A 17,356-nucleotide genomic window follows, 5' to 3' on the forward strand; every position below is an offset into this window, starting at 1 on the left:
ATAACCGTGACACTGAAATACGCTTTTGTGCTAATTATTACCTCTTTCTGCAGTTGTCCCTCACATTACTGATGCTGTCCAGGAGTGGGTTATGAATCAAGCCATGGTGCCTGTGGATGGTCATAAGGAAGAGCCCCAAATATGCGTTATTGAGGCAAGCATGGAACTTTATTTCTTTATAAGTTTGTATCCTAATGAGTTTTTTAAAAAAAACTTTTTTTAAAATGGAACTACTGAGATTTTTATTTTATTTGTTTATTTTTTTGTCTGCACCCTGTGGGCATATGGGATCTTAGTTCCCCAACCATGGGTCAGACCTGCGCCCTCTGCCATGGAAGCAGGAAGTCTTAACCCTTAATGGTTGGACTTCCAGGGAAGTCCCTTCCTTATGGGTTTTTAAGCAGCTGATCTTCCTTCATTCAAGGAATGTGAATAGATGGTATCATGTGTGCTGGACACCCAGCTAGGAGGTGGGATTATAGCATGGAGCGATATAGATGGTCTTTGCTCTGTTGGTCACAAGTCAGTGGGCAAGATTGGCTTAAACTGGATGAGTACTCCTGGGGTGGGCATGCACCAGTCTGTAAGTGGGGACCAAACAATTGCAGAATGCATTCTACTCAGTGCTATTTGCAAAATGCTTTGAAAGTAAAGACGGAGTTAGGGAAGTCCAACTGTAGAGGTGATTTGGAGGTGAGAAGTGAGTATTAGCTGTTTAAAGAAAGAGCATAGTATTTTCCCTTGCCACTTGTTCACTGCTTCCCTTCCTCTCAATGTGCAGAATGAGAATAATATCCATGTACTCCTTATCTAAATGTCAGTTGATCTAACTGCCAGGCAGGAGAATAATGAACATTTTTTTGTTTCTTAGAGGCAGACTGCCCAAGTTCAAATTTCTGTCATGGCCCTCAAACAGTGTTTGGCTTAGTGGTTAAGAGTCTGGAGCCAGACTGCTTGGGTTCATAGCCCAGCTGGATCACTTATCAGCATGGCACTGACACACAAAAAAATTGTGTTGTGAGGTAGAAGTGAGAAGGAGTGCTGGAGGGCAGAGAGGAAGAGCACACTCTCATTTAACCCTGTGAGGGTCTATAGGTACTGTTAGTAGCTGGCTGAAAAAAGAAGCAAAAGTATCTCAGGTTAGTAACCAGTAGAATTACCAGTTAAGATTGGGATCTAGGGATAGGGGTACCAGAGAGCTGTAGCCTCATCTGTCACAGCAGGAAGTACACTTACATCCTTTAGCTGTGATAAGTCGCTTCAGTCGTGTCCGACTGTTTGCAACCCTATGGACTGTAGGCCGCCAGCCTCCTGTGTCCATGGGATTCTCCAGGCAAGAATACTGGAGAAGGTAACCATGCCCTCCTGCGGGGGATCTTCCCAACCCAGGAATCGAACCTGCATCTTTTATGTCTCCTGCATTGGCAGGCGGGTTCATTACCACTAACCCCACCTGGGAAGTCCAAGAGGGTGTCTGAAATGGCTAAGTCAAGAAAGAGCCGAGCTGGATGAACTTTGGTTTAGAGATATGGAGGTCGCCAGAAAAAATCCCAACAGAGAAGTTAAAGTACTTGCTTTGGGGAATTAGACTTGGGAGAGGGAAGAGTGGGGGCAGGGAACTCTTGCTTTTTATTGTAAGTTCTGCTGTACAATTTGTTTCTTTAACCATGTGCATGCATTGTTTTAATTTTTGAAAAAACACAAATTAATGCCAACTGGAAGGTGCCATTTAACAATATCAATATCTTAAAGATCAGTCCAAGACTGATTTTATTCAAGCTCAGCAGAGGGTTGGACAAGCCCTCACTCCTTTGGTTTACACTGATTATTTGTTGCAAAGTACCACCTTGTCCAGTATGGTAGCCACTCACCACATGGGGTTGTTGAACACGTGAAAGCAGACCATTCAAACTGAGGTGTGCTGTGACTTTAAAATATAACTGGACTTCAAAGACTTAGTATTAAAAAAAAGAGTGTAAAGCACCTAATAATTTTTTTAAAATTGGCAATATGTTGAAATTATAATATTTTGGATATACTCTGCTATATAAAATGTAGTGTTAAAATTAGTTTCTTCAGTTTAATTTTGCTTTTTTTAAATATGGCGACTAAAAACTTTAAAATTATGTATGTAACTCATCTCATGTTATATTTCTGTTGGACAGTGCTGGTCTAGTGCTTTCACTGATTTTTGCTGTTGTTCAAGCAATAGGAAAGAGAAAGGATCTTCCCAGAATTGGTCCCTTGACTCAAAAGTAATGACCAAACCTGAACATTTTTTATAACTTTTCTATTGATATTTTTTCTCACTTTTAGGTTTTGATAGGTGAAGGAATAGCTTTTTCTTAATCCCAGGAAAAGTTCCAAATGGTCATGTATATGAATGTTTTTATTCCTTGATTCTGCTCTTATAAAAAAATATATATATATGTTTTAAATAATAATAACAAAAAAGAGAAGAGGAAATGTATTTTTTAAAATGTAATTGAGCTGCTGCTGAACTTCACCAAAAAATATAAGCCCTATTTGGCCATGGGAGAAGTCTTCTTAACACTTCTTTTTCATCTTCTTAGCTTTCCTAGCTATTGTTTTTTGAGCATCCTCTTTGAACAAAGCTTTTATACTGTGCCAAATTGTCATCAGGAAAATCCCTTCTTCTCTATACAACCTTGTTTATATTTGCTTATTGGACACAAATCAGGTATCCTTTTAGGTTCATTTTAAGTTGTGCTCAACAATTGTGCTTGTGCACAATGTAAGATTTTTAAGAACGACCACGAAAGCTGAGTTTTAGTTTTAAACACGTAGAAGCTGTTGAAATGTCTCCAAACCCCCCTTTTTTTTTTGGCAGATGAGCCCTCTGCTTCTTAGACCAGTGGAGCTGATAGGCTTTATTCCTATCACTGCAGGTCATCCAAGCATGAGCCTGGAATAGTTTACACCTGACTTAAAGGAATAAAAGGTTTCTTCTTTCCCCCCCAAAAGGACTCCTTTACTTTTTTTTTAAGTTGTCTTAATCTTCTTGTATAAATATATTTAATTTTATTAAAGTATAGTTGATTTACAGTGTTGTGTTAATTTCTGCTGTACAGCAGATTCAGTTGTACATGTATGTAAGGACTCCTTTAGTTTTATTTTTACTTTTTTTTTTAGAATTGTTTTTATTTTTTATTTAATTTTTTTTTCAGTTTCTGATTCTGTCTTTATTTTTTTAATTTATTTATTTTTTGAGTATCCCTACATCTATTTTTACTTTTTAATTAAAAATTTCTGCAGCTTTATTGAGGTATAACTGACATATAACATTGTATTTGTTTTAGCTGTACAACATAATGATTTGATGTATGTGTATATTGTGAATAGATGACCATAATAAATTTAGTCAACATCCATCATCTCACATAGTTAAACTTTTTTTCTTGTGATGAGAATTTTTAAGATTTATTCTCTCAGCAACTTTCAGAGAAAGATTCCTTTCCTTAAAGGTGAAGTGGACATGGCACATCTCATAGATTTGCTTGCTGCTGCTTCAGTTTCGGCTTTGCATAGATCTTAAAATGTTGTTATGGGTGATATTTTTCCTGTTGTATGGGAAGAGAATTAACTTAGGACTACTCTAGTGATAATACTGAAAGTTTCTGATCACAGTGAAGATAATGGTGAACCAAAGGAGAGGTAATGGTACTTTCCAAATTGGCAGAGAGAATGCAGTACCAGTATAGGCCATGTGGGGGCAAAGGCAGATAATGTTTAAAGTTTTTGCTTCCTTTTCTGGATTCCCTGCTTATTCCCAGAATACCGCCCCCATCAAAAACCAAAAAATGTCTCTTTACGGTTTAAAGTGCAGACCTCAAAAAAATAAATAAATAAAGTGCAGACCTCTTTTTTCCCCCCTAATTTTTCCCCCATTAGCTTCTGATGCATTATAGTTAGGGAGCACTTACACCCCTCACCCCCCCTGCCAGTTTCCTGATTGCATGTTTTATTTCTTGGATTTTCGTAATTAAGTTTGTCATTCACTTACAGAATGACCATATATTTCTGTCTGTTCCGTAGCCAGAAGACTTGAATTTTAGTTTTGTTTTGTTATCTTAAAGTCAGTAAAGAATAATTTCTTCTGTAACAATGAAATCCTTGTACATCTTAGTTTGATCCTGTTGTACTTATGGTAACAGGTACTAGAATGCTGTGACCTAGGGCTTATATTAAATTTCGAGACCTTCTGTCCTGTCCTATTAATCTAAATTCTCAGCGCTGCCTGCAGGGCTCTGGGCTAGTGCTGGGGATACGGCAGGCAAGTTCCTGCCCTCAAGGACCTTACAGCCTAGTGGGGTAGAGAGATAGGAGTGGTGGTTTAGTTGCTAAGCTGTGTCTGACTCTTGCAACCCCATGGACTGTAACCTGCCAGGCTTCTCTGTCCATGGGATTCTCCAGGCAAGAATACTGGAGTGGGTTGCCATTTCCTTCTTCAGGGTATCTTCCCAACCGAGGAATCGAACCTGGGTCTCCTGCATTGCAGGCAGATTCTTTACCCACTGAGCTACGAGGGAAGCCCGAGAGACAGGAGATAAGAACTCAAATAAAATAATGGCACCTTGTGCTGTGTTACTAGGAAGGGCACAGACAGGGTGCTTTAGGTGGATGGTCAAGGTCGCACTCTCTGAGGGGCACACAGCTCCCTGGGCTGAAGGATAAAAGGGAAGTAGGTGTATATGAAGAAGGTGAGTAGGAGGGCCTAAGGGGCAGGAAGGAAGAGCATGGCCTGTCTGAGGACTTGAAAGGCCAGTGAGATTGAAGTGCAGAGGTGGGGGTGGGAGAGTAGGGGGATGGGAAAAGGGCAGATGGGAGTGGGGACATGATATTAGAGACATGTGCAAGGGTCAGATCATTCAGGTCCTTTTGTTAGCTGCCTAAAGGAGTTTAGATTTTATTTTTAGTGAAGCAGTGAGCTGCTGAAAGATATAACCATGGAAGAGATGTATTCTGAATCTTAAAAGGTCACTCTGCTGCTGTATGACAAACGGTTGGTAGGATAGGAGAGGGTGGAAGCTAGGAGGCCATTAAAATTGGGGGCAGCCAACTTTGTAAAGGGCTAGACAGTACTCTTGCCTGGAAAATCCCATGGATGGAGGAGCCTGGTAGGCAACAGTCCATGGGGTCACTAAGAGTCGGACACCACTGAGTGACTTCACTTTCACTTTTCACTTTCATGCACTGGGGAAGGAAATGGCAACCCACTCCAGTATTCTTGCCTGGAGAATCCCAGGGACGGGAGCCTGGTGGGCTGGCGTCTAGGGGGTCGTGCAGAGTCAGACACGACTGACGTGACTTAGCAGCAGCAGCAGCAGGTGAGAGAGTCTCTGTCACAACTACTCTGCTTTGCCATTGTAGTGCCCGAGCAGCCTTAGGCGGTGTGTGAGTGGGCGGGGCTGTGTGCTGGTACAGCTTCGTGTAAAAACAGGCAGCAGGCCGTCTCAGCCACCCAGGGCTTAGATGATTGCAGTAATCCCTGCAAAAGGTCATGTTGGCTTGGGTGTCTAGGGTGGTAACAGTGGAGAGGTTTGCAAGAATGTTTTGGAGGTACAGCTCACTGGATGGGGTTGGATAAGGAAAAGCAGGTGGATCGAGGATGATTTCCAGACCTCTAGCTTGAACCAGTTACTGGGAAGAGATGCTGTTGCTGAGATGAGGGAGGAAACACCGAGACAAGCAGGCCCAGGGCTGTGGGGATTAGGAGTTCAGTGTGGGGCATGGTCAGTTTGAATACTTACTGACCCATCTGAGACATCAAGGGCAAGTTGGCTTCAAAGCCCAGTGGAAAGAGAGGTCAGGGCTACAAGTGGATTTTGGACCCAGTCAAGTCCCCGAAACCAGGGAAGGTGGTGAGTTCTGGGCTTGGGTCCACCAAGATCTCTTCTTCCTCCACATTCAGATCATTCCACCTAGTGCTTAAGTTGTATTCTTGCTTATTGTTCTTTAGCTCTGCCTTATTTTTCTCACTCACTTCTGAGCTTCTCAGGAGCAAGCAGGTTGTCTTAAATTCTTCCTGGGGGCTTCTTTATAGTGTTGAGCCTGTAGTAGATACTCAAATGCTAAAGAATTAATTTAAAAATCCATGTGATAATCTTTAAGCATTTAAATATGGTGAGGATGAATGGGTTAAAGTGAATTTTATCTTCGTCTAAAATGCTTAAGTAACTTTACTGGCAGTACAATGTAAATTAAGTTAACATTTATCAAAGGATTACACTGTCAGGAATATTCTCAGGGCTTTTGGTACTACTTGTTTCAGAGAGCCAGCATGTTTTAATAGTAGTGATTTAATTCTGGTAGTACTACCATTACAAGGAGGCTGCTCAGCTACACACAAGGCTGTGTGTGGGTGTGTGTGTGTGGGTTCATGCCGAGATGGAGAGAGAATGCTATTTCGCACCGGGCAGAGCCAGATGGCTCTCTGCTTTCTCATATTGTCACTAGATTTGAAATCTCCCTTCCAATGGGACCACTGGTAGAAGCTAACTGATCTCACTCCTGGTGGTGTATATTCTGTCTTTTTATCTGCTTAGAAATTCCCTTCTCTTTTCTTAAAGTGCTCCTTTTCTTTAAAAAAGTTTGTTTCAGTCTTGGTGAGATGAAGGGTTGATAGCCTTTTAATGATCCATTTTCAGGGGACTTTAGTTCTTATGCTTAGTGTATTAAGAATTGTTCTCTCTTGTGTCTTTTTTTTCCCATTCCCAGCTGGGTGGCACCATTGGAGACATTGAAGGAATGCCGTTTGTGGAAGCGTTCAGACAATTCCAGTTTAAAGCAAAAAGAGAGAATTTCTGTAATATCCATGTTAGCCTTGTCCCACAGGTGAGCTTTCCAGATAAGTATGTAGACAGCAGCTCCTGTAGGTTTTCCTGTGATGCTCTGTTTATCCCACCTTTTAAATCAGGAAGCCATTCATTATCCAGAAGAGCCCGATGTCCAGCATACTGACAGTGACCCGTTTCTTTTCAGCCCAGTGCTACCGGAGAACAAAAAACCAAACCCACACAAAACAGTGTCCGTGCGCTGAGGGGATTAGGCCTGTCTCCCGATCTGGTGAGTTAAGGGGAGTGGGTAAGTTTTGTGGACTAGGACCTCTATCTCCTAACCTGTAGCATCATCTGAGTCCTAGCTCTCAAATGGTTTCAGTGACTGAAATTTTTGTATCTGGGACCTGGGGAAGGTTTATTCCCTCATCATCAACTGTTGCTTCACACATTTCTAAATTGGCCATCTGTTCTTCTCTAGGCCCTCATTTGATTGGCCACTGGGCAAGTGCATTGTGTGGTCATTTGTGTGGTCCCTGGGTCCTTTGGAGAGAGTTGGGACCTGGGAGATTTTCCTCTGAACCTGCTAGGTCGGGTTAGCCCTTCTTTTGTTTATAGCAATAATCCAGTTATGGCCAGTAGTCTAGATCAGGGGTGGGCAAGTAAGGGCCTGTAAGCCTGCTGCCTGTAAAGGAAGTTGTTCTGTGACTCTCTGCCACTCATTGTCCACATTTGTTCATAGCTGTCTGTGCACCATGGCAGGACCATTGAGGAGTCAGGGCAGTGACTGCATGACTGCAAAAGCTAAAGCTTTTACCATTTGGCCCTTTAGAGAAGAGTTTGCCAACCCTTGGTCTGGCTTTCTTCTTGTAGTTTTAGGAAGTAACATTTGTGAGCCTCATGTCTGTTCACCACATACGCTGTGACATTTCTTACCAGTGGATTTGTGGTGAGTTTGGTTACACTTGCTCCTATTAGTGCTCAGACCAATTTCTAGTAACCCAGTGGGATGCCAAGGATGGAGAAGTCAAGTCTCCATAAAGTCAAGTCAAGACTCTGTCAAGTCTCTTGGAGCAAAATTAACATAGCTTCCTCCTGAAAACCAGTGGCGGTGTGAACAGCTCAATAATTCCTGCCTGCTAACCTGTGCATGATTGACTTTGACAGATTGTCTGCCGTAGTTCAACGCCCATCGAAATGGCTGTGAAGGAAAAGATTTCTATGTTTTGTCACGTGAACCCTGAACAGGTTAGTGCTGCTCTTTAGATTTGATTGCCTTGCAGGCACTTCTGCTGATGCCAGCATTTTACACCTCTTAAATTATTGTATTACTTTTCACAACATTTATAAAAGCTTTGGGGGACTCATATGCAACTATGGCTCCCTTGCCTTTAAGTGAACAGTCTCGAGACTACTGACTCCTTAAATAGATTGTGTATTTCACTCCTTAAATTTTAATTATAGGTACAAAACCAGGCAGATTTTTTTTTTTTTTAACTTGCAGTCAACCTCTGGAGAGAGAACCATTTGAAGCCTGCTTATCATCTCTTTATCTTGTCTTTTCAGGACACTTAGGGCTTTTACTTCAATTTCTCCTTTGTACTTGTTACAGCTTAGCTCACCTCAAACCACACATTACAGTGACATTCACACTATCACTTCTGATTACATCAATGGCCTCAGTTCAATTCATTGCTACAAAAACTACTGTGATGTGGGTTCGGGTCCTCTGTTCTGTAGGACTTTCCACCTGTGTATCTGAGAACTGGCTTTTCTTTTTTCTTTTATCCACTTATCTCTGTCTCTTGTTTGTAATAAGGTTCAGGCACAAGGGATTGGAGTTTAAAAGGTGATTTGATGGATGCTCAGGAAAAGGGTGAGGTTTGGCAAAAATCTTTTGTTTCCTTCAGATTATCTTGAGGTTTTCTGAAGCCTAAAAACTACCTACTCAGATTTCTTGAGTCTCAGTAGTCAGGCTGATGTATTCACTGGTTGATGCTTCAGGGTCAGTGCACAAGTCTGAACGCCTTTGAAAAATGTGATGGCAGATTTAAAGCACTCCTCTGTATCGGTATGTCATCAAGCCATTTTGGTTTTGTTTAATTGTTTTTTGTAAATAGTACTTGGTATGGATATCACACACATTTAACTGGTTTCTGAAATAGAAGGAGGATACAGCTTTTAGAGTTGGGTTGCTAAGACCTCTGAGAACAGATGATACAGAACAGATGATACAGTCCAGACTTTCAACCATGTGGAATTTCTTTTCTTTCTTTCTTTTTTTTTTTTGGCTGTGCTGCATGGCTTGCAGGATCTTAGTTCCCTAAACTAAGGGATTGAACCTCAGCCACTGAGTGAAAGCACCGAGTCCTAACCATGGGACCACCAGGGAATTCCCGAGTTTATTTTCTTTATAGATTCTGAAGAATGTTCTATCTTGTCAGTCCACAGGCTAGCTTATTAGTCATTTTTTTAGCACATTGCTTTAAAATTTTTTTTATTGAAGTACAATTAATGTACAATGTTGTGTTAGCTTCTGGTGTACAGCAAAGTGAGTCAGTTATATATATAACTGATTATTATACATATACATATATCCACTAGTTTTTAGATTTTTTTCCTATATAGGTCATTACAAAGTATTGAGTAGAGTTCCCTGTGCTATACAGTAGGTTCTTGTTATTATCTGTTTTATATATGGTTGTGTGTATATGTCAATCCCAGTTTTCCAATTTATCTCTCTCCCCTGCCCCCACCCTTGCCTTACCTTCTAGTAACCATAAGTTTGCTGTCTACATCTGTCAGCACATTGTCTTTTTAAACATGAGTTAATTCTCCCATTTCTTAGCTCCTCGTGAACTTGCGTTTAGAGCTTTTCTCACCTGGATTGCCAAGGAGGGAATGGATGGTCACAGGCATCTCTCTGTTGTGCTCTGTTACCATGATATTTGAAAAAATGTCTCAGGCCTGGAGGATAGATGAGTAAATAGCTCCACATCCCATGCCTTCTACTTCTGGGAGTTGTGGCTGTCCAGAGATTTAATTTTAATTAATAATTGGGATGGAGCATCATATCAGTGACATCTTGGCACTTTGAATTGCATCAAGGAATGCACAGATGAGACACAGTTGTCTTAAAGTTGTCGATGTCCAAACAGCTTAAGGACCCTTGGTTGGATAGCTATGGATTTGGAAAGACTGAACACATAGAGTTTGCAGAACATTTCTTGGCATTTGTTTAGGATGTGGCAGATCCTTAAATGCCTGCCAGTAGCCCTTTATCTGTACTTGAGAGGATGGTGAAAGCTCATTAGGGTGTGAAAAACAACCGTACCACCTGGCATTTAAAAGAGCCTTTCTCCCCTCATAGGTGTAATTAATTTGACTGTGTTCAATGTGAGCTTATAAATTTACCAAATGAAGGGCAGACAAAAAAAGCAACTATAGTAGCAGCTACAACAAAAAATGAGTGAACGAACAAACCACATACCCATACTTAGAGGACAAGGTGTATGTATTCTAAGTCTACTGTCTGAACCTAGACTTAGGAGATGGTGCCTTGGGCCATGTGTTTTGGATACTGACATATAAAGCATACATGTTCCAACACCAAATCTCTGACACCCTTGGGGTTCCTGCACTTCAACTCAGATGCTCAGTACCTGGAGTGAGCATCAGACTCTGCAGGCCTTTATAAGACTGCCCTGCACTTCAGACACCAGCCATAGGTTTCCATTGTTCCAAGCCACCCCACTTCTGCCTGGCTGACTACAAAGTTGAAGCTTCTTGTGACCACCTCAGGTTTGATAATTCTCTAGAATGACTCACAACTCAGAAAAGTGCTCTGCTTATGATTACTATTTTATTATAAAAGGTGTAAGTGAATAGCCAGATGAAGAGACACATAGGGCAAGGTCTAGGAGAGTCCCAGGCACAAGAGCTTTTGTTCCTGTGGAGTTAGGGGGCACCACCTTCCCATTACATTTGTATATTCACAAACGAGGATGCTCCCCTGAGGCCTGGTGTTCACCATTTTTATTGGGGTTTCATTACATTGGCATGATTGAGTAAATCATTGGTCACCTGATTGAACTCAGTCTCTAACCCCCATCCCTACCCTGGCGGTCAGGTGGCTGAAAGTTTCAGCCTTCTAATGACTTGCTGGCTTTAACCAACTCCAATCCTAAAGTCATCTCAGTGCCAGCCTCGTTAACCTAACAAAGTTATTCCTGTAACTCAAGAAATTTCAAATGTTTAAAATATATATATGCGTGTGTGTGTGTGTATGTATTCATTGTTCCCAGTTCCTGGCACAGGAGATATATATTTTCTACCATAGCATCCACGGTTCCAGGTGTAGAATAATGACTTCTTTATATATGGTTGTGTTTATATATGGTTCATTGTTTTGTAATTAGATGAAACTAACCTTGTGTTAATTCTGACTCCTGTTTAGGTTGCTGAGTTCTTGGTTTTCTTCTGTCAGTATAAATAAACTGCCATCTCTCTTGAGTTTTGGCTCATTCTTGTGTATGTTTTTGTGGCATATTTGAGTCATTCCATTAAATATGGTGTTTTATCATCATTAATCAGGTCATATGTATCCATGATGTTTCTTCCACCTACCGAGTGCCTGTGCTTTTGGAGGAACAAGGCATCGTTAAATATTTTAAAGAGAGATTGGATCTGCCCATTGGGGATTCTGCAAGTAGTTTGCTTTCCAAGTGGAGAAATATGGCTGACAGGTACTGTGAAAGGAATTACTAATGTAATCTTTCTTAATTCTTGGCTTTGGGGGTAGGACTGAGGTCTACCTTAGAAGGTAACTATGTAGCAGTCTGCTTTCCACATGGGCATGTTTGGTTTGGGAAATATCTAAAGCTCTAGCATATTGTCAGGGTGTTTTGCTGTACTCTGAAGATTTACAGGGCCTTTGATTTTGCTCTACTTAAAGAAAACTGAATTGAAAGAACTTGGATTCCAGAATTTAAAAAAAATTTTTGGAAGCATTTTGATTTATTATTTAGTCTCTGAATATTTTAAACAGTTTAAAATGCTATAGGCTTTGTTTTGTTTTGCTTATTTTTAAGAGTTTTGGCTATGGCATTGTTGTTCTGTCCTGCAGTCATGAATTATCAGCGTCGGTATTAAAAACCCCTGATAGGTTTTTGCTTTAAGACAATCATATTAATTTCAGCAAGGTTTGTCTAATTTGATGTTGTATACAGAGGAAATCCCCATCGCCTATTTTCTTATACTAAATGTTGATGAGGCATGACTCCATAAACTCCTGGCTGTTTCACTTCTCATGTAGCTGAGGTAGAGGCAGTTGGTGCAGTAGTTACAAATGTAGGCTCGGTGTTGCTGAGGAGTAGATCTTAAAAGTTCTCGTCATAAGAAAAACATTTATAACTTTGTGTGGTGATGGATGTTAACTAGAATTCTTGTGGTTACCATTTTGTAATATATAAATATATTGAATTATCATGTGTGACTGGAACTAATTAATGTTATATATCACTTATATCTCAATAAAAAAAATGTAAGCTGTGGTGTCAGGCACCATAGATTCAGACACTAGCTTCTCCTTTCACTAGATGTGTGAGTTTAGGCAGATTACTTCATCTCTCTGGGCTTGTTCTCCCATCTATATATAACTGGGGGATGCTAGTACCACGCTGTGGCAATTTTGAGAGAAAATACATTGGGCCTTAACTTCACATCAGGCACTGTTGGCTACTGATGTCTGTTACAATAATCAAATTATTTTTGGGGGGCTTCCCTGATAGCTCAGTTGGTAAACAATCCACCTGCAATGCAGGAGAACCTGGTTCGATTCCTGGGTTGGGAAGATCCGCTGGAGAAGAGATGGACTACTCCAGTATTCTTGGGCTTCCTTTATGGCTCAGCTGGTAAAGAATCCACCTGCAATGCAGGAGACCTGCGTTCGATCCCTGGGTTGGGAAGATATCCTGGAGAAGGGAAAGGCTACCCACTCCAGTATTCTGGCCTGCAGAATTCCATGGACTGTATAGTCCATGGGGTCGCAAAGAGTTGGACACGACTGAGTGACTTTCACTTTCACTTTCCCTGATGGCTCAGTGGTAAAGAATCTGCCTGCAGTGCAGGAGATGCAGGAGACTAGGGTTTGATCCCTGGGTCAGAAAGATCCCCTGGAGGAGAGGAAATGGCAACCCACTCCAGTATTCTTGCTGAGAAAATCCCCTGGATGGAGGAGCCTGGTGGACTACAGTCTATAGTGTTGAAAAGAATCAGCCATGACTGAGTGACCGAGAGCATTGACTGGTCAGAAATGGGACAATTTGAGCTTCCAAACAGATAATAATTTTGATTTATCAAAACCCATGAAATGTTTTTAAATGAGCAAATTCATAAAAATATAAAACAAGTGATTTGATGGTGACAAAATCACTGACCTTTGATAGATAACTAGTAGATTGAAAGTTCTTTTGACCTTTCATTTTAAAATTTAAAAAGCGTTTTAGAATTTGTGGGGTAAGTAGAACCAGGAATGAAGTGCATTTTCTGAACTTAGGTGCTCCAGTGATTGGTGATACAGTTAAGCCCCTGTCCTCTAGAATGCTTAAGGAATCAGTCACATTGTGGGAATTTTCTGGGTACTTGGGGCTGATCCTTTTTAAGCATGAGAAACTTTAATATTTTAACTCTTTGTATTGAAACTAGTTCTAAACTGTAGTCTATGCCTCTGTGCTTTTTAAAGCCAGAGTTTGGTTTTTGTACTAGTTTCCTGTGGCTGCTGTAGCAAGTTACCACAGAATGGGTGGCTTAAACCAACAGAAATTTGTTCTCTCACAGTTGTGGAGTCTTGAAGTAGGAAATCAAGGTGTGAGCAGGGTTGGTTCCTTTTGGAGCTCTGAGGTAGAATCTGCCCCATGTGTTTCTCCTGGCCTCTGTGCGCTAGCTTCCTTGGTGTTCTTGGCTTATGGCCATGTCACTCCATTCTCTGTCTCTCTTGCCACATGTCCTTCTCCTTTGTGTCTTCTTCCTTTCTCTTTTATAAGGATGCTTGTCTTTGCAGTCAGGGCCCATTCTAATCCAGAATGATCTCATCTGGAGATCCTTAACTTAACTGCATCTGTAAAGTGTTCTCCCCCCCCCCCCCCAAGATATGGATGCATTCGTAGGTTCTGGGGGACATATGGTTTTTTGAGCCACCATTGAGCTCAGGATTCAAGCAAAGGGAATGTTGAGCAATAGTCTCTCTGCATCATGTTGGCTGTGATGTTGGTCATAGAGGTGTGAAGTGTCCATTCTTCAGACCCCTTCCCCTCAGTCCAGCCTCTGGAGAGATGGATACAAGAAGGCAAACAGAAGTCAAAGGGGCAGCCTTGATCGTGGAGGTCCAGTGCTGCTCAGAGGCCTCATACCCAGCTGATGGCTGAATGGAGAGCACAGGGGGAGGGAGGCAGTAGACTGGTGCAGGTTGAGGAGCGAAAGAGGGCACAGGGGTGTAGGCTTAGCATATCTCCCCGGACGGCAGCTGGGCTGACCAGTGGCCTCCCCTCTCCCACCCGGCTGCTGCGTGACTCCTCGTTCCCTGGGAAGACAAGCCACGAGTGAGTGGAGAGAGGGATGTGTGGAAGGAGGGACTGGCCATGCTGACTGCAACCCTGTGTCCCTCTGGCAGTGGAGGTGTGAGAGTGGGGTGAAGCCTCAGCCAGACTGCTGTGCTCACCTGGGCCAAACTCTGGGACAGGATGTGCTCCCACCCCATCACGTCATCTTGGAATGTTGCCTTGGTACCAACTTGCTTTGTTACCTACGTCCTTTGTACAGCTGAGGTGAAGCACAGGCAGGCAGTCTCCAGAGCGACATAAAATTAAGTGGCAAGTTAAAGGTTTAGCAGCGTTCTCTGACGTTTTTCAGTCACCTTCCTAGAAAGTCACCTCTGCTGTCAGTTTTGACATCTTAGCTCTTCGTGTGTTTTTCTCCTCCTACCATTTCCATCACGCTTCTCTTTCACTCTTTGCAGATATAGATATAAAAGAGGAATATTCCTCATCCCAGTAACATTTTTCTAAGGTGTTTGGGGGAAGAGTTTGCTTCAGAGCCTTAAAAGATCTTCAAGCCCTGAGTGACATTTCCACATACTTAGTACCAGACCACACGTTTTTCGTGTACTTTGAACAGATCTCCTGACAGAAGCAGCAGTAAAGACTGTGTCTCTAATGGCAAATTGTGATTGAGCATCTTATGTAGAATGAAATTTTCTCATAAAAATGATGTAAGTGGCTTATAGTATTTTAAATAGTTCTCTCAGCACCATTCTTCAGGAATGTCATAAATAACTTGGCTTTTGTGGGTCAGCTGGGAATGTAACAATTTTTAATGTAGACATTTTGAATGCATTTTCTCATATGATGTCACCTTACAAAGTTAATATTATAGTGTCTCCTATTGACACTGAGAATGCATTTTCTTATACAGTGTCACCTTATAAGTGAATTTAAGGACAGCTCATGTTGATGAGATGGGGAGACTTTTTTATTTTTTATTTGTAATGCTTTTAACTTTTTCTTTTTCTCCTTGGATTTATGTCTGTGCTTGCTCATATAAGCCGACATTGGGCTTTCTCATGACTTTCAAATATCTTGGAGTACAGATTTTTATTCTTTGGGGGTAGGGTGGGAAATTTAAGTCAAGTACATCAAATTCAAGGCATGTCTGTTCCTCAGGTTTTAAAAAGTGCCTTGGGATAAGAACAGTGGCTGTCATTATGCTTGTGATGTGCTATTACATGCATATAACCTTTAAGCTTGTTTTCCTTCCCAGGTATGAAAGGTTACAGAAAACATGTTCCATTGCCCTGGTTGGCAAATACACCAAGCTCAGGGACTGCTATGCCTCTGTGTTCAAAGCCCTGGAACACTCAGCCTTGGCCATCAACCACAAGTTGAATCTGATGGTGAGCCCCTGCCTGATCTTCTGCATGTTTTAGCCATTCATTGTGAAATCTTGTGTTGTACAGAGGCAGGTTGTGTTGAAGGACCCCCAAGTTCAGTGATTCACCAGGACTCAGAGGACTGAGCATACAGCTGTACTCACGAGTATAACTTATTTTAGTGATAGGATACAGAGCCAAATCAGCAGAGGAGAAGGCTAGTGGGATGAAGTCTCGGGGAAACCACCTTTAAGCTTCCAAGGGTCCTCCTCCAGTGAAATCACAGAGGACGTGCTTGAATCCCCCAGGAACAAGCTGTAGCAACACTGGTGAAGTGCTGACTGTCAGGGAAGCTCATTAGAGACTTGGCACCCAAGGTTTTTACTGAGGGCTGGTCACATAGGTGCCCTCTGCCTCCAGAGTGTCAAAATTCCAGACTCCCAGGAGGAAAGCGGGTGCTCTACATAAATCATATTGTTTCTTCCAACACTGCAGGCACAGCGAGCCACTCTTATCGGTTCTTGTTAATAGTGGGCGTGTGCGCATGCTCTCATCATTTCTAACTTTGCGAACTCATGGACTGTAGCCTGCCAGGTCCCTCTGTCCATGGGATATTCCAGGCAAAAATATCGGAGTGGGTTGCCATTTCCTCCTCTAGGGGATCTTACCATCCCAGGGATCAAACCTATATCTCCCGCGTCTCCTGCATTGCAGGCGAATTCTTTACTGCTAACCCAGCAGGGAAGCCTGGTTATGGCGGGAACCCTCCCCAAATCCAAGATTCCAGATGCCAGACAAGGGCCAACCTTATAAACAGGCCTTTCCAAGGATGGCGGTCAGGCCTGCCATGTTAACTTTTTTTCTGCATGCAGGTTTAAGGCACAGTTTCTGAAATTAGGCTTTGCACATTCAGGGACGTATCTACTCCATGCTCATTAAGTATTTTGTGTTTACTTAATAAGAAAATGGGGCTTCCCCAGTGGCTCAGCAGTAAAGAATCTGCCTGTAATGCAGGAGCTGCAGGAGATGCAGGTTCAGTCCCTGGGTTGGGAAGATCTGGAGGAGGGCATGGCCACCCACTCCAATATTCTTACCTGGAGAATCCCCATGGACAGAGGAGCCTGGCGGGCTACAGTCCATGGGGTTGCAAAGAGTTGGACACAACAGAGCACATACACACACACATGCACATATGGGATAGCAGGGGCGAAGTTATATATATATAGCTTGAGTATACTCTTTGTTAGATATAGAAGTAGTCTATGCTCAGCGTATAAAATTTAAGCAAAGCATAATGCAAAATCCAGAAAGTAGAAGATTCTTCTTCCCTGAAATCCTTCTCTTGCTGTACCCATCGTTCCCAGTTTGACGCATATCTTTCCAGACTTTTCTCTCTATATATAAATGTGTATATTTAATGATATTCTCTCTGGGCATATCACAATTTAGGAAGGCTTTATTATCTTGATTTAAATGGTAAAACCTTTATATAATGAACCAAAAGATACATGTAAATGTTCAAGAAATTGAGTAATTTCCAGCTTAGGACCTATCTGATTTTCTCTCATCTCTTTGTAGCTTCTTTCTTTAAACACTTATTGTTTTTGACTTTCAAAGGAATTGTTCCCTTCCTATT

At 41.8% G+C, this 17,356-nt stretch overlaps 1 protein-coding gene across 6 annotated transcripts in view; it reads left to right on the forward strand.

The window, feature by feature from the left end:
* The window catches only part of CTPS2 (CTP synthase 2), a 107,948-nt gene that overhangs the window by 16,323 nt on the left and 74,269 nt on the right, over nt 1-17,356 (forward strand). For all 6 annotated transcript variants that reach the window (XM_061136079.1, XM_061136081.1, XM_061136076.1 and 3 more), the window contains exons 4-9: nt 54-154; nt 6,739-6,855; nt 7,003-7,086; nt 7,965-8,045; nt 11,391-11,542; nt 15,612-15,744. In XM_061136079.1, the coding sequence (XP_060992062.1) occupies nt 54-154; nt 6,739-6,855; nt 7,003-7,086; nt 7,965-8,045; nt 11,391-11,542; nt 15,612-15,744 (668 nt within the window). The remainder of the gene's footprint in view (nt 1-53; nt 155-6,738; nt 6,856-7,002; nt 7,087-7,964; nt 8,046-11,390; nt 11,543-15,611; nt 15,745-17,356) is intronic.

The sequence above is a fragment of the Dama dama genome, chromosome X (genome assembly GCF_033118175.1).
Source record: "Dama dama isolate Ldn47 chromosome X, ASM3311817v1, whole genome shotgun sequence".
Classification (NCBI taxonomy): Eukaryota; Metazoa; Chordata; class Mammalia; order Artiodactyla; family Cervidae; genus Dama; species Dama dama.